At 46.0% G+C, this 21,750-nt stretch overlaps 1 protein-coding gene and 1 long non-coding RNA gene across 3 annotated transcripts in view; one reads left to right on the forward strand and one right to left on the reverse strand.

The window, feature by feature from the left end:
• LOC137527173 (uncharacterized) overlaps positions 1 to 2,088 on the forward strand; it is a 29,749-nt gene extending 27,661 nt beyond the window's left edge. The window contains exon 3 of the long non-coding RNA XR_011023157.1: positions 1,740 to 2,088. This is a non-coding gene — a long non-coding RNA (uncharacterized lncRNA). The remainder of the gene's footprint in view (positions 1 to 1,739) is intronic.
• The window catches only part of LOC137527171 (diacylglycerol O-acyltransferase 2-like), a 102,151-nt gene that overhangs the window by 73,544 nt on the left and 6,857 nt on the right, over positions 1 to 21,750 (reverse strand). For both annotated transcript variants that reach the window (XM_068247645.1, XM_068247644.1), the window contains exon 3: positions 1,781 to 1,888. In XM_068247645.1, the coding sequence (XP_068103746.1) occupies positions 1,781 to 1,888 (108 nt within the window). The remainder of the gene's footprint in view (positions 1 to 1,780; positions 1,889 to 21,750) is intronic.

Genomic DNA, 21,750 nt, shown 5'->3' on the forward strand with positions numbered 1-21,750 from the left:
TGGTTGATAATGCTAGTTACAATCTGTATAAGTACGGAGTAAGGTGTGCACACCTTAAGGATTGATTGGGCCCATCAGTGTTTTTGTTTTCATACAAATAGATCTAAAAGATGTGTTCCAAAAAAAACTATTGTTCACTAAAAATGTCACTGTTAACCGTTGACCTTGTTGACCTTGATGACTAAAATCTACGCTCTGTTTGGGAGCTGTTACCCCAGCCAGGGCGTGGATTTCACTCATCCCTGCTGCGCACATCATTTGCCATTATCCTTCCTAGCGGTACGTAGTTCGGGGTAAGCCGCGCAGGAGGCTTTCTCAGGCCCGGCTGGGCCGATTTGCATAATTTTTTTTTGCAACACGCAGCTAGCACTTTGCTAGCTGTGTGTGCACTCCGATCGCCGCCGCTCTGCGCCGATTACCCGCCGCTTGCCGCGCCACACCCTCCCTTGTTTACTGAACTTAATAGATATTAATGACTGATCTAAGTATAACATTAGCTACCTTAGCTGGTTGGGCAGAAATTTGGCTTGCAAAATGATTTTACTTCTAAAGTTGCTGTATTTTTTTAGAACCCTGCCCACACCATTATAAAAGAAACACTTAGACAGATTAAGTCACAGTTTAACTGGTTTGTCTAGAATAACTGTCCCCCCCAGGATTAGAGCAAATGTTTTGTATAAGCATAAACTTTCAGGAGGCATTGGTTTAGCGAATACATGGCTTTACTATGTGGCCACCAGGATTTCCCAACTTTTGGATTGAATCTCTGCCACAAACTCCCCTCTTTGGTGTCAATTTGAGGCTCATTCAATTGCCCCGTTTCATCTTCCTGCCTCTATCTCCTCTCCCAATAGTGGGATTGTCACAAAGCTATTTCATTTTAATAACATTGTAGCCTCTTCTCTGAGACTTTGGCCCCTATTTCTGCACCCTTTAATTAACTTTTCCTTTTATTTTTTCACTAGATAAAAAGCAGGTTTTATTGTTCGCACCTAACCCTGGGGTTCCACGGCTGTTCTAGAAACTTTATAAATATTTGCTTCAGAGGGTTATAGCTTTCAGATGGAAGACTCTTGATTTACCTATCTCCATGGTATCTGACAAGATTTATGCTATTAAACTTTCTGACAGACTTTTATATGCAGCAATAAATAATTAAGATAAATGTAACCTCATTTTGGGAGGAATCGACTTCATATTGTGACTAGTTGAGCTGATTTCCCTTTCATCATCTTTCTATGCCATTGAGAAACATACAGTTTGTTGTTTTTTCTTTTTGCCTCTAAAGGAAATGTTACCTGCAATGCTAAATATTTTGTTTTCTGTTTTATATAGGAGAAAACAATTGAATAAGAGTGAATTACTTTTTGACTATAAACTTCTATGATGACTAAAATAGTTTTGAAATATGTCAAAAGTGCTGAGTTTTAACTAAGTATGTGGTTTTGTCTAGTAGTTCTAGTCAATGGCCTATTCATATGACTGGGATTTCCCAGTTCTAATTTACCTGGATAACTAGAGAGTATGAGAGTTTATCTTGGTGCCCATTACAACTATACATAATGCAGTGACAAGAAAGGAGTGAGAACTGAAAGATTATGACCCATACAACTTGATGCCTTGGTCTTGTCAGCAGAATACTTAGCAGAGACAGACCATCAATCTCTCTGACATGAGAAATCATGGTGAGGCATAAGATCATTTTCATCATGTGATTGTCTTTTTTTTTCTTTTGATAGGTTGGTCGCTATAACATGATCTTGCAAGAGTAGCGTGTTACCATTTTCAGGTGTATTCCAGTCCAGCAAGACCCAGCTGAAGTAAACAGCAGATATCAACCACAGATATGTGAAGAACAGGTAAATGAAGATAACCAGGAACATCAGACCTGAGAGGGGAAACAAGAAACGCATTATTGTAACGGTCTAGAAGTCATGTAATTGTTATTCTCTATCCTGTGGGCCAATGAAGAGACCTGTAACTAAGCATGGAGGAAGGACAAAAAGCCCCAAATGGTCTTCTCAACAGGAAATGGATAAACTGTAAATCTTAGTAAATAGTTGGACAAGTTTACAATAAAACCCAAATACAGGCACAAAACAGTTCTAGCTCTACATATGCATGTGGCAGAGCTTCTTTTATTCCTGTAGAAAAATTCTTAATTAGATGATGTTCAACAAATCGCTTTTTTAAATGTTCTGGTCAGGAGCCCCAGCCATCACCAACCATTTCCTGCAGCAGAGATCACTACAACTGTAGACTGCATTCTTCTCAGGAAGTGGAGTCTCCCTATTGCCACCTTGCAGTCTGAACAACATGATGGCACTTAGAAAGCCTGCTATTAATTGTTACAGCGCTGCTGTTTAAGGTCATATGACTTTTACCTGTAGAAATATATTGCTTCCGAAGATGGGCTTTTATTATTATTTTATTATTATTTAGTATTTATATAGCGCCGACATATTACGCAGCGCTGTACAGTGTACATATATATATATATATATCCTGTAACTAACTGTCCCTCAAAGGAGCTCACAATCTAATCCATACCATTGCCATGTGTCTATATTATGTAGTGTAAGTTATGTGGTCTAGGGCCAATTTTAGGGGGAGCCAATTAACTTATCCGTATTTTTTTTGGGGAATGTGGGAGGAAACCGGAGTGCCCGGAGGAAACCCACACAGACACGGAGAGAACATACAAACTCTTTGCAGATAGTGCCCTGGCTGGGATTCGAACCAGGGGCCCAGTGCTGCAAGGCGAGAGAGCTAACCACTACGCCACCGTGCTGCCCTACGCCACTGTGCTGGCTTTAAAGGTATCAGAACTGGAGGTATGTTGGGTAATAGAAGACTTTAAAGGGAACCAGTCAGGGTTCATAATTTGTGCAAACTGACACTGCCGCTTAGTTGTGGGAAGTAAGAGGTTAATTTAGATACACTTGCTATAGATCAAACCCTATACTGCTGACTAAAGGAACCCAGACAAGCCTAGACTTCATTGTGGTTTTCACACCCTTGCTTGATGCCCTGCTTTGTCCTTACGTGTTACCTACAAACTAGTGCCTCACGGCTGGGAGACGGTGAACACTCATCTGTATAGGACAATCTTCTACACTATTTTCTAGAGACCAACTATGGAAAGGGTGCCTGTTCCCCCACATCACTGATACATTCAGCCACCTTAATATAGCACCATCATCTTTCATGGTGCTGTACAATGAATAGAGGATACACAATACAGACAGCTGCAAGGCACCCTTGTGATAATTGTGAGTTTACATTCTGGGGTGTTCCTATAATTCTTCATCCTGAAGACAGGCTCTAGCTCCTGACATGGTATTCTAAATCCTGAAAGAAATACTGCCATTGCAACCTGCAAGGGGATAACGATTTACATTTCAATGGGGTGATATTATAGTTAGCATACTGTGTAGGACAGGGGTCCCCAACCACCGGGCCGCGGCCCACTGCCGGTCCGTGGGCAGTTGCCAGCTGGGCCGCGGCGGGTCTGACCTCTCGCCCCTCCTCCCCCCGCGGCCGCCGCTCCTGTCATCTTATGAGCTGGCGGCCGCTTCCTATCACTGATTCCCCGTAGCTGCTGTCCTCCGTATAGCATCTCCTATTACAGCAGCGCTTCCTGTGCGGCTGCTGTAAGGAGGGAAGGAGGCGGGGCAGCGGCTTCCTGTAGCGGCGTTCGCCGTTACCATGGGAACCGCTGCCCGCCTCCTTCCCTCCTTACAGCAGCCATGCGACGTGCTGCTGTAAATAGAAGATGCTGTACGGAGGAGAGCGGCTACGGGAATCTGTGACAGGAAGCGGCCGCCAGCTCATAAGGTAACAGGAGCGGCGGCCGCGGGGCGGAGGGTGGCCTACACTGGGGCACATGGGGGGTTATCCTGGGTCACATAGGGGGGCTACACTGGGGCACTATTCTAGCTATACTGGGGCACTATTCTAGCTATACTGGGGCACATGGGGCACTATTCTAGCTATACTGGGGCACATGGGGCACTATTCTAGCTATACTGGGGCACTATACTAGCTATACTGGGGCACATGGGGCACTATACTAGCTATACTGGGGCACTATACTAGCTATACTGGGGCACAATTCTAGCTATACTGGGGCACATGGGGCACTATACTAGCTATACTGGGGCACTATACTAGCTATACTGGGGCACTATTCTAGCTATACTGGGGCACATGGGGCACTATTCTAGCTATACTGGGGCACATGGGGCACTATTCTAGCTATACTGGGGCACTATACTAGCTATACTGGGGCACATGGGGCACTATACTAGCTATACTGGGGCACATGGGGCACTATTCTAGCTATACTGGGGCACACTGGGCACTATACTAGCTATACTGGGGCACTATACTAGCTATACTGGGGCACATGGGGCACTATACTAGCTATACTGGGGCACTATACTAGCTATACTGGGGCACAATTCTAGCTATACTGGGGCACATGGGGCACTATACTAGCTATACTGGGGCACTATACTAGCTATACTGGGGCACTATTCTAGCTATACTGGGGCACATGGGGCACTATTCTAGCTATACTGGGGCACATGGGGCACTATTCTAGCTATACTGGGGCACTATACTAGCTATACTGGGGCACATGGGGCACTATACTAGCTATACTGGGGCACATGGGGCACTATTCTAGCTATACTGGGGCACACTGGGCACTATACTAGCTATACTAGCTATACTGGGGCACTATACTAGCTATACTGGGGCACATGGGGCACTATACTAGCTATACTGGGGCACATGGGGCACTATACTAGCTATACTGGGGCACATGGGGCACTATTCTAGCTATACTGGGGCACATGGGGCACTATTCTAGCTATACTGGGGCACATGGGGCACTATTCTAGCTATACTGGGGCACTATACTAGCTATACTGGGGCACACTGGGCACTATATTAGCTATACTGGGTCTCTATACTAGCTCCCTATACTGGGCCAACTGTGCTTGCTGTGCCGCCGCGAATATCCACCCCCCCCCCCCCCAACCCCCGCGGGCCCCAGAGAAAATTTTGGACGGTTACCGGTCCCCGGGCCGAAAAAGTTTGGGGACCCCTGGTGTAGGACATTAGAATTATTTGTTGCATGTGTTCGAATATAGTGAGTCATTGCTGTTAAAGGAATACTATCGATTCACATATTTTTTTTCAATTGACACAGGAATTGTTTGGGAAGTGCTGCTAAGTACTGGTGTATACATTTTAGAAGCAACCTCTTTGTTTACTGTTATCAAAATACATTCAAACTTTACTGACGCCAAAACTGACGGCAGACTGAGCCATGAGGAGAGGGGAAATTCCCCTCACACTCAGGGCTGCCGTCAGAAATTTTGGGGCCCATCACACATCTTTAGGCCTTGGCCTCCCCTCCCTGAGCCCACCCACTGATTGTTGTGCCCACCTACTAGCCACCCCACCCCGTGTCCATGCGTGAAGTGCTCTGTGGCGAAAAATGTGCATGGCTCTATCACTGAAGAAAGCGCCATGCACAGCGTGATGTAGCAAAAAGTGGGCATGCCCATGGCATATTGTGGGTGGAGCCAAATACTAGCAAAATACAGGTAGTCCCCGGTTAACAAATGAGATAGGGACTTGTAGGTCCGTTCTTATCCTTTAGCCGTTCTCTTTTGTCCCCCTCTTTTCTTCCTGTGCCCCTTTTGTCCCCCTCTGTCTCACCTTAGTTTGTGCCTCTTTTGTGTCCCTCTGTGTGACCTCATGTTCCCATCATCTTTTTTCTCCCTGTGTGTCTTTTGTCCTCCTCTGTTCCCCCTGTGCCTTTTTTATCCCTAGGTAGCTAGGTATAGGTGGTCCCAGCCCCAGTATAGGTAGCCAGGTATAGGTAATGGCCCAGTATAGGTAGCCTGTAGCCAGATATAGGTGGTGCCTCAGTATAGAAAGTCCGCTGTAGCCGGCTTACTCACCTGCTCCCCACGTTCAAGCGCTGATGTCACTCTTTTCTCAGTGTTGGAATGCAGTGTGTGGCAGTTAGTGAGCCACAGGCCCGCAGCCAGCACATGTGGCCCTTCCAGTGCTTTGGGGGGCCCAGGGCCCTCAAAATCCCTGGGCCCCTCACTGCAGTGTCAGTTGTACCCCCCTGATGGCTGCCCTGCTCACACTTGATCAGTTAACTCTATGTGTAACTCTGTGTGTGACAGAGAGAGAGAGCTCCCAACAGCTGCAGCTTCTGTGTCCTGTGTTTCTGACTGAAGTGTCTGAAGAGAGCAGAGGAAATGTAACTAATTGTCACAGCTTTTCATACTGTTTTTGCTTTCAGAGTTTGATATGCTTGATATTTGCTTTCTGTAGTCTGATATGCAACTCTGGCTGTGCATTGAAGCAGACACCCCTTCTGTAATTGATTTGTCCCAATATAGCTAAATCCTACCATCAATAAATTTTTACAGCTTTCTGATATTTAACATGAAAAGTAGGAAAATGTTTACACAGCTACTTAGACAATATTTGTACATTGTCATTTTAGAACACTTGGGTATTGATAGTACTCCTTTAAACATTTTATGACAGGCTCTCTTATTAATATATCACATGAACAATAAAAGGCCAGCAATAAATCTCTTTCTGCTGCAGCTTCTCCTCTATAGGGAGAAGCTATAGTCAGTAGGTGATGAAGCAGTGAGACACTTTGGAATTAGTAAAGCAGAGAAGGTTAAGCTGGCCATACACATATAGTTTTCCACCCATTGTTCCAAAATGATTGATTCCTGTCTGAATCAATTCAGAAAGGGATTCCTAGTTTCCTACCACACACAGCACATCCATTTTCAATACATTATAACAGGGAATGTACTAAAAATAGATTTAACCCCAGTGTTGCACCGTTTGATGCAGTGCAAAGTTATGAATCATCAATCTACTGCCACTCCTGCCCCAACCCAGATCAACAACTGTCTTGTCTAATCGATACTTTTGATCGTTCAGACATTTTACGGTAATCAATTCCCATATGATTCAATCAGTGTGATCGAATTTGCAGAAAATTGAATGGAAAATCTATGTGTAAGGGCAGCTTAACCACTTGCCGACCGCCTACTTCATATTGGCGGCGGCAAAGTGGCAGCCCCAGGACCACGTAACGCAGAATGGCGTCAGGTCCTGGGGCACTCTTTGGCCGGGGATCGCGCGCTGGGATGCGCGCGCATCCGCCGGCAATAGGCTCCGCCCACCCGCGACGTCAACCCGCCGGCCAATCGAAAGCGCCGGCGGGTTGTTAACCCGACGATCGCCGGATAGGAAGCGTATAATACGCTTTGTAATGTTTACAAAGTGTATTATACAGGCTGCCTCCTGCCCTGGTGGTCCCAGTGTCCGAGGGACCACCAGGGCAGGCTGCAGCCACCCTAGTCTGCACCCAAACACACTGATCTGCCCCCTCCTGCCCCCTGATCGCCCACAGCACCCCTCAGACCCCCCCCCCTGCCCACCCCCCAGACCACTGTTTGCACACAATCACCCCCCTAATCACCCATCAATCACTCCCTGTCACTATCTGTCAACGCTATTTTTTTTTTAGTCCCTAAACTGCTCCCTGCTCCCTCCTGATCACCCCCCCACCCCTCAGATTCTCCCCAGACCCCCCCCCCCAGACCCTCCCCCCCTGTGTACTGTATGCATCTATCCCCCCTGATCACCTGTCAATCACCTGTCAATCACCTGTCAATCACCTGTCAATCACCCGTCAATCACCCCCTGTCACTGCCACCCATCAATCAGCCCTTAACCTGCCCCTTGCGGGCAATCTGATCACCCACCCACACCAATAGATCGCCCGCAGATCCGACATCAGATCACCTCCCAAATCCATTGTTTACATCTATTCTCTCCTCTAAACACCCACTAATTACCCATCAATCACCCATCAATCACCCCCTATCACCACCTGTCACTGTTACCCATCAGATTAGACCCTTGCGGGCACCCAATCACCCGCCCACACGCTCAGATTGCCCTCAAACCCCCCCCCCCCCCCTTATCGATTCGCCAGTGCATTATTTACATCCGTTCTTCCCTGTAATAACCCACTGATCACCTGTCAATCACCCCCTGTCACTGCCACCCATCAATCACCCCCTGTCACTGCCACCCATCAATCACCCTGTAAACCTGCCACTTGCGGGCAATCTGATCACCCACCCACACCAATAGATCGCCCGCAGATCCGACATCAGATCACCTCCCAAGCGCAGTGTTTACATCTATTCTCTCCTCTAAACACCCACTAATTACCCATCAATCACCCCCTATCACCACCTGTCACTGTTACCCATCAGATTAGACCCTAATCTGCCCCTTGCGGGCACCCAATCACCCGCCCACACGCTCAGATTGCCCTCAGACCCCCCCTTATCAATTCGCCAGTGCAATATTTACATCTGTTATTCCCTGTAATGACCCACTGATCACCTGTCAATCACCCATCAATCACCCCCTGTCACTGCCACCCATCAATCACCCCCTGTCACTGCCACCCATCAATCAGCCCCTAACCTGCCCCTTGCGGGCAATCTGATCACCCACCCACACCAATAGATCGCCCGCAGATCCGACATCAGATCATCTCCCAAATGCAGTGTTTACATCTCTTCTCTCCTCTAAACACCCACTAATTACCCATCAATCACCCATCAATCACCCCCTATCACCACCTGTCACTGTTACCCATCAGATTAGACCCTAATCTGCCCCTTGCGGGCACCCAATCACCCGCCTACACCTCAGAACGCCCTCAGACCCCAGCCCTGATCACCTCGCTAGTGCATTGCTTGCATCTATTTCCCCCCTCTAATCACACCTTGAGACACCCATCAATCACCTCCTGTCACCCCCTAGCACACCTACCCATCAGATCAGGCCCTAATTTGCCCCGTGTGGGCTCCTGATCACTCGGCCAAACCCTCAGATCCCCCTCAGACCCCCTTCCGTTCACCTCCCCAGTGCATTGATTGCATCTATTTTCCTCTCTAACCGCCCCCCTGAGACACCCATCAATCACCTCCTGTCACCCCCCTAGCACTCCTATCCATCAGATCAGGCCCAATACATCCTGTCATCTAAGAGGCCACCCTGCTTATGACCGTTTCCACAAAATTTGCCCCCTCATAGACTACCTGTCATCAAAATTTGCAGATGCTTATACCCCTGAACAGTCATTTTGAGAAATTTGGTTTCCAGACTACTCACAGTTTTGGGCCCGTAAAATGCCAGGGCAGTATAGGAACCCCACAAGTGACCCCATTTTAGAAAGAAGACACCCCAAGGTATTCTGTTAGGTGTATGATGAGTTCAAAGAAGATTTTATTTTTTGTCAAAAGTTAGCGGAAATTGGATTTTTATTGTTTTTTTCACAAAGTGTCATTTTTCACTAACTTGTGACAAAAAATAAAATCTTCTATGAACTCACCATACCCCTAACGGAATACCTTGGGGTGTCTTCTTTCTAAAATGGGGTCACTTGTGGGGTTCCTATTCTGCCCTGGCATTTTAGGGGCCCTAAACCGTGAGGAGTAGTCTAGAAAACAAATGCCTCAAAATGACCTGTGAATAGGACGTTGGGCCCCTTAGCGCACCTAGGCTGCAAAAAAGTGTTACACATGTAGTATCGCCATACTCAGGAGAAGTAGTATAATGTGTTTTGTGGTGTATTTTTACACATACCCATGCTGGGTGGGAGAAATCTCTCTGTAAATGGACAATTGTGTGTAAAAAAATCAAAAATGTGTCATTTACAGAGATATTTCTCCCACCCAGCATGGTTATATGTAAAAATACACCACAAAACACATTATACTACTTCTTCTGAGTACGGCGATACCACATGTGTGACACTTTTTTGCAGCCTAACTGTGCTAAGGGGCCCAAAGTCCAATGAGTACCTTTAGGATTTCACAGGTCATTTTGAGACATTTGGGTTCAAGACTACTCCTCACGGTTTAGGGCCCCTAAAATGCCAGGGCAGTATTGGAACCCCACAAATGACCCCATTCTAGAAAGAAGACACCCCAAGGTATTCCGTTAGGAGTATGGTGAGTTCATAGAAGATTTTATTTTTGTCACAAGTTAGCGGAAATTGATATGTATTGTTTTTTTTCCACAAAGTGTCATTTTCCGCTAACTTGTGACAAAAAAAAATCTTCTATGAACTCACCATACTCCTAACAGAATACCTTGGGGTGTCTTCTTTCTAAAATGGGGTCACTTGTGGGGTTCCTATACTGCCCTGGCATTTTAGGGGCCCTAAACCGTGAGGAGTAGTCTAGAATCCAAATGCCTCAAAATGACCTGTGAATAGGACGTTGGGCCCCTTAGCGCACCTAGGTTGCAAAAAAGTGTCACACATGTGGTATCGCCGTACTCAGAAGAAGTAGTATAATGTGTTTTGGGGTGTATTTTTATACATACCCATGCTGGGTGGGAGAAATCTCTCTGTAAATGGACAATTGTGTGTAAAAAAAATCAAACAATTGTCATTTACAGAGATATTTCTCCCACCCAGCATGGGTATGTGTAAAAATACACCCCAAAACACATTATACTACTTCTCCTGAGTACGGCGGTACCACGTGTGGCACTTTTTTGCACCCTAAGTGCGCTAAGGGGCCCAAAGTCCAATGAGTACCTTTAGGATTTCACAGGTCATTTTGCGACATTTGGTTTCAAGACTACTCCTCACGGTTTAGGGCCCCTAAAATGCCAGGGCAGTATAGGAACCCCACAAATGACCCCATTTTAGAAAGAAGACACCCCAAGGTATTCCGTTAGGAGTATGGTGAGTTCATAGAAGATTTTATTTTTTGTCACAAGTTAGCGGAAAATGACACTTTGTGAAAAAAAACAATTAAAATCAATTTCCGCTAACTTGTGACAAAAAAAAAATCTTCTATGAACTCACCATCCTCCTAACGGAATACCTTGGGGTGTCTTCTTTCTAAAATGGGGTAATTTGTGGGCTTCCTATACTGTCCTGGCATTTTAGGGGTCCTAAACCGTGAGGAGTAGTCTTGAAACTAAATTTCTCAAAATGACCTGTGAAATCCTAAAGGTACTCATTGAACTTTGGGCCCCTTAGCGCAGTTAGGGTGCAAAAAAGTGCCACACATGTGGTATCGCCGTACTCAGGAGAAGTAGTATAATGTGTTTTGGGGTGTATTTTTCCGCATGTGGGAGAAATATCTCTATAAATAGACAATTGTGTGTAAAAAAAATAAAACAATTGTCATTTACGGAGATATTTCTCCCACCCAGCATGGGTATGTGTAAACATACACCCCAAAACACATTATACTACTTCTCCTGAGTACGGCAATACCACATGTGTGGCACTTTTTTGCAGCCTAACTGCGCTAAGGGGCCCAAAGTCCAATGAGCATCTTTAGGCTTTACAGGGGTGCTTACAATTAGGCACCCCCCAAAATGCCAGGACAGTGAACACACCCCACAAATGACCCCATTTTGGAAAGTAGACACTTCAAGGTATTCAGAGAGGAGCATAGTGAGTCCGTGGCAGATTTCATTTTTTTTTTGTCGCAAGTTAGAAGAAATGGAAACTTTTTTTTTTTTGTGTCACAAAGTGTCATTTTCCGCTAACTTGTGACAAAAAATAAAATCTTCTATGAACTCACCATGCCTCTCACTGAATACTTTGGGATGTCTTCTTTCCAAAATGGGGTCATTTGGGGGGTATTTGTACTATCCTGGAATTTTAGCCCCTCATGAAACCTGACAGGTGCGCAGAAAAGTCAGAGATGCTTGAAAATGGGAAAATTCACTTTTGGCACCATAGTTTGTAAACGCTATAACTTTTACCCAATCCAATAAATATACACTGAATGTTTTTTTTTTTTATCAAAGACATGTAGCAGAATAACTTTCGCGCTCAAATGTATAGGAAATTTTACTTTATTTAAAAAATGTCAGCACAGAAAGTTAAAAAAGTCATTTTTTTGACAAAATTCATGTCTTTTTTGATGAATATAATAAAAAGTAAAACTCGCAGCAGCAATCAAATAGCACCAAAAGAAAGCTGTATTAGTGACAAGAAAAGGAGGTAAAATTCATTTAGGTGGTAGGTTGTATGACTGAGCAATAAACCGTGAAAGCTGCAGTGGTCTGAATGGAAAAAAAGGCTCTGGTCCTTAGGGGTTTTATGACTGCAGTCGAGAATCTGTATTGTTAAAATCGCACAAAAGTAAACATACCAGTGCGTTAGGGGACATCTCCTATTACCCTCTGACACAATTTCGCCGCTCCTCGCCGCATTAAAAGTGGTTAAAAACAGTTTTAAAAAGTTTGTTTATAAACAAACAAAATGGCCACCAAAACAGGAAGTAGGTTGATGTACAGTATGTCCACACATAGAAAATACATTCATACACAAGCAGGCTGTATACAGCCTTCCTTTTGAATCTCAAGAGATTATTTGTGTGTTTCTTTCCCCCTGTTCTCATGCACTGAAGTTTCAGGCTGCTTGTTTCTTCCTGCAAACAGCTTTGCCCTTGTCTGTAATTCTTCAGTATGTAAAAAGGCCAGCCAGCTCAGAGGACGATTTATCCAGCTTGTAAAAGATAAGAGAGAAGAGAGAAGCTGCTCTAATCCTAAATAACACACAGGCAGTGTGCATACAGGGGCCTGGAAGGGGGAGTTCATAGCAGAACCACAACACTGAAGAACTTGGCAGCCTTCCAGACACAGCTGACAAGTCTGACAAGAGAGAGATAAGTTGATTTATTACAGAGATGGTGATAGTAGAACGTGCTGCAGTAAGCCAGAACACATTAGAATAGCTTTTTGAACTTGTAGGATGATAAAAAACAGAATGCAATTTTTGTTACGGAGTCTCTTTAAGTGGTTAAAGAGGAGCTGTTAGGTATAAGGTCTCAGAGAAAATAAACACATATATCAGTAGCTAAATATTGGCTGTACTTACATTACATATGCATTTCACTGTCCACGTTTGGACTTCACAGAATTTTTATATAGTATTTGCAGAGAATGATGCTCCTGACAGCTCATGGCAGGTTCCATGTTTGTCTGTCTCCTATGAAGCCAAATGTGTTGTCATGTCCTCCCTGCTTTCTCTCACAAAAAAGATCGTAATGAATAACACTACTGTGCAGTGAATATTAATTAGCCATGTGGCTAGGAACAATAGCGGACTCCTGCAGTGTACTTATCAGTACACTTGTATTTATCAGTGCTGTGGCTGGACTATGTTACATGCTTTTGTAACTTGAGACTGTAACTTCTCACTAGCAGCAGAGGGGAGGGCCCCAGAATGCTTTGCTGTATGTTATGCGGCCTCTCGTACTTTTAAGAGCTTGGGAATACAGAGCCTTGCTGTCAGCACACATCAAAGTAAGAGAGATTTTTAACTTCAGTATTGCCTTTTTGGCTTCCTTCTAAACTGTTTAACACAGGAGAATAGAGGTTTAAATTAGCTTTTGCAGCCTGACAGTTACTCTTTAACCACTTGAGGACCCACCCTTTACCCCCCCTTAAGGACCAGCGCTGTTTGTTGTGATCTGTGCTGGGTGGGCTCTGCAGCCCCCAGCACAGATCAGGGTGCACGCAGAGCGATCAGATCGCCCCCCTTTTTTCCCCCCTATGGGGATGATGTGCAGGGGGGGTCTGATCGCTCCTGCGTGCAGGCTAGTTGCGGGGGGGGGGCACCTCAAAGCCCCCCTCCGCGGCGACATTCACCCCCCTCCCTCTCCTACCTCCCCCCCCGGTGATCCGGGCTGCACAGGACGCTATCCGTCCTTTGCAGCCAGTGACAGGACGTCCCCTGTCACATGGCGGCGATCCCCGGCCGCTGATTGGCCGGGGATCGCCGATCTGCCTTACGGCGCTGCTGCGCAGCAGCGCCGTACAATGTAAACAAAGCGGATTATTTCCGCTTGTGTTTACATTTAGCCTGCGAGCCGCCATCGGCGGCCCGCAGGCTATTCACGGAGCCCCCCGCCGTGAATTGACAGGAAGCAGCCGCTCGCGCGAGCAGCTGCTTCCTGATTAATCAGCCTGCAGCTGGCGACGCAGTACTGCGTCGCTGGTCCTGCAACTGCCACTTTGCCGACGCACGGTATAAGCGTGCGGTCGGCAAGTGGTTAAAGTGGGAATAAATTCTGGTTGAATTCGATGTACGTATGTGTTTTTTAACCCAAATAACTATGTAACATTCAATAAAAATGTGTTTTCCTAATTTGTATTACCTATAGAGTTACCATATTTGCTTTTGAACACAAGTAATATTGTCTGTTTACAAATTACAAGTTACCAAAGGCTGTAAATAGTCTTTAAGAGCAAAGAAGAAATGCTGAGTTTCATACCACTTTAAGGCTCCCTGCACACTGCAAATCCGATTTGTGATTCCGATTTCGATTTTCCCTGGATGCTACCAAAAGAAAAATGCAGAAAAAACGCAGCATGCAGTACCAATTAAAAATAGGAAATCGGAATAGCATGTGAAAATCGATTAAAAATCGTAATCGCATGTAGCATGCAAGAGGCCTAAGACTTTTGAGATATAGAAGTATGGCCACACACATATTAATTTTTCTGCTCAATTCCCAGCTGCTTTGAAGACTTTGATTGAATCTCCAGGGTATCTATTGCCTGAAATATCTGATAGATTCCCTTTCAATCGATCCTATGCAGATTATCAACCAAAACCTGACCATACACGTTGGAAAATTTCCATGTGAGGGGGCAAAGCAGGAGCTTGCAGGGGATTGATGGTCCATAACAATGACTCGAGCAGTATGATGCTTGCAGATCAATGGATGCTCAGTAGATTTCTACTGAAATCTCTCTAGACTGAGCATGACGTGTAGTGAAGGAATCAATCACTAGCTAATTGAATTTCAATTAACTATGGATTAATCATCTTGGGATTATTATTTCTGATTTACAGGCATCAGCATATTCCATGGCACTGTACAAAGTAAGAAAACATGTGCGGTACATGATAACACAGACAATGATATACACCTAATATGGACACTGGTGCAAAGTGCGGAATTGGTAATTGCATTGACAAATGTAACATGATGAATAGAATGTATAACAGATTGCAAGATACAAAATGAATAACAAATTCCAAGACACAAAAGGGTGAGAGAGCCCTGCCCTTGCATGCTTACAATCTAAAGGAATGGGGGGGGGGGGGGGGCAAGAGGTGGGGTAGTATACAGCATTCATACAGACAGTGTTTTTAGGTTATCTTGTAAGGAGTAAAACTTGGCCAGAGGTTGAAGGGGGAATGGAATACTGGGTCATATTCCCCTCCAGGCATGGCCAGAGCTGTGTTTACATTTAGACATGTGAAATTAGAACTAGTATTAGGCACAGGACAAGTGGTATAGTTAGCAGTTAGGCATACAACAGTTTGGAGTGTAATGTTGGGGTTAGGCCAATGTGTAGGCTAAGACTTTAATAGCAAGCTTTTGCTATCATGCAGTGGCGTAGCTAAGGAGCTATGGGCCCCGGAGCAAGTTTCACATGGGGCCCCCCAAGCACCCTATACATAACAAATGATACGGTGCACCAAAACCTGCCAAGGACAACAACAGTGTCAGAGGTGCAAGAAGGGGATGGGAAACAGTTTGTTAATGATTACTACTCTTTAAAGCATCTATAGAAGTGATTATTACCAACACAGGGCCAATAGAGAGCTAATATTGTGCTTGAGGGAGGGCCCCTCTGACCCAAGGACCCCGATGCGGTTGCTACCTCTGCAACCCCTATTGCTACGCCACTGCTATCATGCAGGACTTACAAGACTCAGTGCAGACAGCTAGGTGCAAAAATGGCTAGTGCTGAGCTGACAGTGCTGAAATAACATGCAAGTAGTGCAGTTAATGTATGCCCTGCACATGATTAGATCCCAATAGATGTAGCAATAGGGGATGCAGAGGTTGTGACATCACCTGGGCCCTTGGATTTGAGGGGCCCACCTGGAGCGCTTCTTAAGCTACTGCATTAGTTAACCTCCCTGGCGGTGCATTTCTGTCTGGAATTATGGGTCAAAAGCAGTACTTTTTTTTAAAGAATTTTAGGCCTCCAATTCTTAAGTCTTAACTCACCAAAATATATCAGAATAAAGGCCTGGTAGACATTCTGCATATAAATAAAAGACTGGAACACAAAATTGTTGAAATAATTAAATTTATGAATAAACTTAAAAAACTGTTAAACTGTACAAATAAGGCAAACAGGGAGTAGTCAAAATCCAGGCAGAGGTCGGTGCAGGCTGCAGGCAGAGAGTAGTCAAAACCCAGGCAGAGGTCGGTGCAGGCAGCAGACAGAGTGTAGTCAAAACCCAGGCAGAGGTCGGTGCAGGCAGCAGACAGAGTGTAGTCAAAATCCAGGCAAAAATCGTTAACAGTAAGAGAATCAGAATCAGAATCAGAATCAGAATCACTTTATTTCGCCAAGTACAGCAAGAGCTGTAATCGGAATTAATTGTGGTACACATGGCATAGGCATAATTTGTATAATACAAGACAGACACAACACACGTACACTTGAAATGCAGTAGACAGTTTGTAGCGGCCATTTACATTGCTGTGCAAAAACACAGGCAAATAATACTAAAGCTAATGATAATAATAAGGATGCAGGTAGTGGCCTCGATTCGATTTGATGAGCCCAGGCCGGCAGCGGCGAGGACCGGTTGACAACCCAGCTAGGGTATGCTGGTATGTGGGCCCGATAGGGGGAGATTGGAGTTCAGAAACCGAACAGCTTGGGGGAAGAAGGTGTTCATCCGCCTGGTGGTTTTGGATGGTATAGCCCTATAACGACGGCCCAACGGGAGGAGCCTGAAGTAGTGGTTGCCCGGGTGAGTGGGGTCACGGGAGATCATGGTGGCCCTCTTCCCCATCCTGGTGGAGTGGAGGAGATCAAGAGATGGAAGAGGAGATCTTCTCCGCGACCGTTATAACTCTCTGCAGTTTGTGTTTGTCGCTGGCCGTAGCGCCAGCATACCAGACAATGACTGAGGAGCAGAGGATGGATTCTATGGTGGAGGTATAGAAACTGGTCAGCAGCTCCCTGGGCATGCCAAATCTCTTCAGTTGGCGCAGGAGGAACAGCCTCTGCTGAGATTTTTTCTGGATTTTGGTGGTGTTCTGCTCCCACTTCAGATTGTTTGTTAGAGTCATGCCGAGGAACCGCACAGATGTCACTCTGGAAACCTCAGATCCCTCAATGAGGACAGGTGAGAGGGGGGGAGGGTTTCTCCTGAAATCAGTGACTAGCTCGACAGTCTTTGCTGCGTTGAGGACTAGGTTGTTGTCCTTGCACCAGTTACATATTCTCTCTACTTCGTTGCGGTACTCCAACTCCCCGTTTCTACCAATAAGTCAGATGATAGTGGTGTCATCTGCAAATTTGATGACTTTCACAGAGTCCGCGGATGAGATGCAGTTATTGGTATAGAGGGAGAACAGTAGAGGTGACAGAACACAGCCTTGTGGGGCCCCTGTATTGGTGGTTCGAACGCTGGAGAGGTGGTTACCGAGCTTCACCTGCTGCGTTCTGTTTGTCAGGAAGTCTTTGATCCATGCCCGAAGAGTAGGGTCAACTCCGAGCTGCGTCAGATAGGTGATCAGGATGTCCGGGCAGATCGTGTTGAACGCTGAGCTAAAGTCAAGGAACAGGATCCTAGCATAGGAGGCAGGGCTGTCTAGATGATTGGTTATGTATGCCATGCCGGCATTGATGGCGTCCTCCACGGATCTGTTTGCCCTATATGCAAATTGCAGCGGGTCTAAAAGGGCGTCAGTGGATTTCTTCAGGTGGGCCAGGACTAACCGCTCGAGGAGCTTCATGATGTTTGAGGTTAGGGCCACTGGCCGGAAGTTATTGTGCTCGGTACTGCCTGTTTTTTTTGGGACTGGTATAATTTTAGATCTCTTAAAGCAGGAGGGGACTGTACCTTCCGATAAGGACTGCTTAAATAAGGTGGTGAGCACAGGGGCTAGCTGGTCGGCACAGGAACGCAGGCAGATAGACGACACACCGTCCGGGCCAGAGGATTTCCTTGGATTTACCTTGCGGAGGTGACGGAGTACCTCTGATTCCAGAACAGCGACAGGAGCCAGGGGGAGAGTTCCCCAGAGGGGAGGGTCGCCAGAGTCGATGCTGTTTGGCCTACGGGCTGGTTGGGATGCTGCTCGAATCTGCAGTAAAACTCAGTAAACTCAGTAAAACTGAGCTAAGGCAGAAGCACTTAGCTCAGAAGCAGTTGGGAACCAACGCTATATTGCTAACATCCTGTGATTTTAAATGAGATTATCTGCCATCTCTGCCATGGTAGTCAGGTGACACAGGGGAGAGATCAAATGACAACTTGTGATTAGAGACAAATGAGGAGGAAAAGACAAGCCAAATTCTCGATATACAGTACATGCAGGCTGCATTTCTATATATTCACCTTCTGTCCTCTGCAGCAGATCAGGTCCAGCTGGGAGGATCAGGCAGGCTAAACTCACTCTCTCTCATATATATATATATATATATATATATATATATATATATATATATATATATATATATATATATTAGAGATGGGACGACGAATCCGGCGAATCCACGAATCCCTCGAATATTGGGAAATATTCGAGATTCGTGGATTCGAATCCCGACGCCATTTTCCACTTTACGAATCCGCCGAATCCCGACGCTGCATCGCCGCGCATCCGCCGCTCGCACTCGTCCTCCTCCGACCCGCGCCTCCTACGACCGCCCCGCGCCTCCTCCGCCCGGCCGCCCGCATACTTTGTATCAACTCACCGGTCCAGTGGAGCGCAGACAGAGCGGCAGACCTCTCGCTGACTTCCTGGTTCCCTCTAGTGACGGCTTTTACAATGACGTCATCAGTAAAAGCCGGTCCGGCCACTAGAGGGAACCGAGAAGTAAGGACGAGGTCTGCCGCTCTGCGCTCCACTGGACATGTGAGTTGATACTTATGCAGGGGTGAGCGAGGAGGCACGGGGGACGGAGGAGGCCATGGGGGTGAGCGGAGGAGGCACGGGGGGGGGAGCGACACCTACCTACCTACCACTTTACCTACCTACCTGCCACTATACCTACCTAAAGGCCCCCTATACGTACCTACCTACCTACCGGGCACTATACCTACCTACCTACAGGCCCCTATACCTACCTAAAGGCCCCCTATACTACCTACCTACCACTATACCTACCTACCTACAGGCCCCTATACCTACCTAAAGGCCCCCTATATGTACCTACCTACCTAAAGGCCCCTATACCTACCTAAAGGCCTCTATACCTACCTACCTAAAGGCCCCCTATACGTGCCTACCTACCTAAAGGCCCCTATACCTACCTACCTAAAGGCCCCTATACCTACCTACCTACATACCTACCTATACTTAAGGCCTTATACCCTGCTACCTATACTGAAGGTCCCTTTACCTACCTACCTACCTACAGGACACTATACCTACCTACCTACCGGCCACTATACCTACCTACCTACCTACAGGCCACTATACCTACCTAAAGGCCCCCTATACGTACCTACCTACCTACCTAAAGGCCCCTATACCTACCTACCTAAAGGCCCCTATACCTACCTACCTACATACCTACCTATACTTAAGGCCCTATACCCTGCTACCTATACTGAAGGTCCCTTTACCTACCTAAAGGCCCCTATACCTACCTACATACCTACCTATACTTAAGGCCTCTATATACCCTGTTACCTATACTGAAGGCCCTATACCCTGCTACCTATACTGAAGGTCCCTTTACCTACCTAAAGGCCCCTATACCTACCTACATACCTACCTATACTTAAGGCCTCTATATACCCTGCTACCTATACTGAAGGCCCATATACCCTGCTACCTATACTGAAGGCCCCTATACCCTGCTACCTATACTGAAGGCCTATATACCCTGCTACCTATACTGAAGGCCCATATACCCTGCTACCTATACTGAAGGCCCATATACCCTGCTACCTATACTGAAGGCACATATACCCTGCTACCTATACTGAAGGCACATATACCCTGCTACCTATACTGAAGGCCCATATACCCTGCTACCTATACTGAAGGCACATATACTCTGCTACCTATACTGAAGGCACATATACCCTGCTACCTATCCTGAAGGCACATATACCCTGCTATCTATACTGAAGGCCCATATACCCTGCTACCTATACTGAAGGCCCATATACCCTGCTACCTATACTGAAGGCCCATATACCCTGCTACCTATACTGAAGGCCCATATACCCTGCTACCTATACTGAAGGCCCATATACCCTGCTACCTATACTGAAGGCCCATATACCCTGCTACCTATACTGAAGGCACATATACCTTGCTACCTATACTGAAGGCCTATATACCCTGCTACCTATACTGAAGGCACATATACCCTGCTATCTATACTGAAGGCCCCTATACCCTGCTACCTATACTGAAGGCCCATATACCCTGCTACCTATACTGAAGGCCCATATACCCTGCTACCTATACTGAAGGCACATATACCCTGCTACCTATACTGAAGGCACATATACCCTGCTACCTATACTGAAGGCCTATATACCCTGCTACCTATACTGAAGGCCCATATACCTTTCTACCTATACTGAAGGCCCATATACCTTGCTACCTATACTGAAAGCTACCAATATTGAAGGCACCCATACCTAGCTAGCTATACTGAAGGCACCTTTACCTCGCTACCTATACTGCGGGCAACTATACCACGGATCGCACAATTCGTATGTGCAGGATTCGTTAGATTCGGGATTCGAAAGGTTCGAGATATTCGAGAACCTTTTTAGATTCGGATCCGGATTCGGATTCGAAGAAATTGTGGATTCGTCCCATCCCTAATATATATATATATATATATATATATATATATATATATATACATATATATATACACATCGGCTGCCCCAATACACATCGGCCTCCCCAGTCCCCGGAAGAAGAGAGGGACATGGGGATCCCGGCGGCCAGGAGAGAGGGCAAACTGCGGGGGAGGGAGGCTGGAGTCCCGCTGTGCAGTGCCATTCATGCGCGGGACTTCAGAATGCAGGTGAAACAAGTTATTTACCTACCCCGAGCTGAGCTCGGGATTACCGCTCTGGGCATATTTTTCCTAACCGGAGCTCAGCTCGGGGTTTCCGCCAGGGAGGTTAATCATTGGTGCAATAGTGGTAATGATTATTATTGCTATATATGCCTTGCATCATGGTAATCACTAAGAAAGTGTTATTCTCCCCTTGCTTAAAGAGAAACTCCGACCAAGAATTTAACTTTATCCCAATCAGTAGCTGATACCCCCTTTTACATGAGAAATACAATGATTTTCACAAACAGACCATCAGGGGGCGCTGTATGACTGATTTTGTGCTGAAACCCCTCCCACAAGAGGCTCTGGTACCGTACGGTACTCTGGGCAAACTGCCACAATGTAACAATGTTCACAGACAGGAAATGGCTGTAACAGCCAAAACAGCTAGGAGCAGCTTACATAACCTGCCCACAGTAAAAATGTCACCATGTAATACATGTCAGAATGTGAATCTGGGAGAGGAAAGATTTTACAATGAGCAAGCACTGCCTAAATCATTTATACATAATTATGGTAAAAATGAAGCACTTTTTTTTATTACAT

This window comes from Hyperolius riggenbachi, chromosome 8 (assembly GCF_040937935.1).
Source record: "Hyperolius riggenbachi isolate aHypRig1 chromosome 8, aHypRig1.pri, whole genome shotgun sequence".
In the NCBI taxonomy this organism is placed as follows: domain Eukaryota; kingdom Metazoa; phylum Chordata; class Amphibia; order Anura; family Hyperoliidae; genus Hyperolius; species Hyperolius riggenbachi.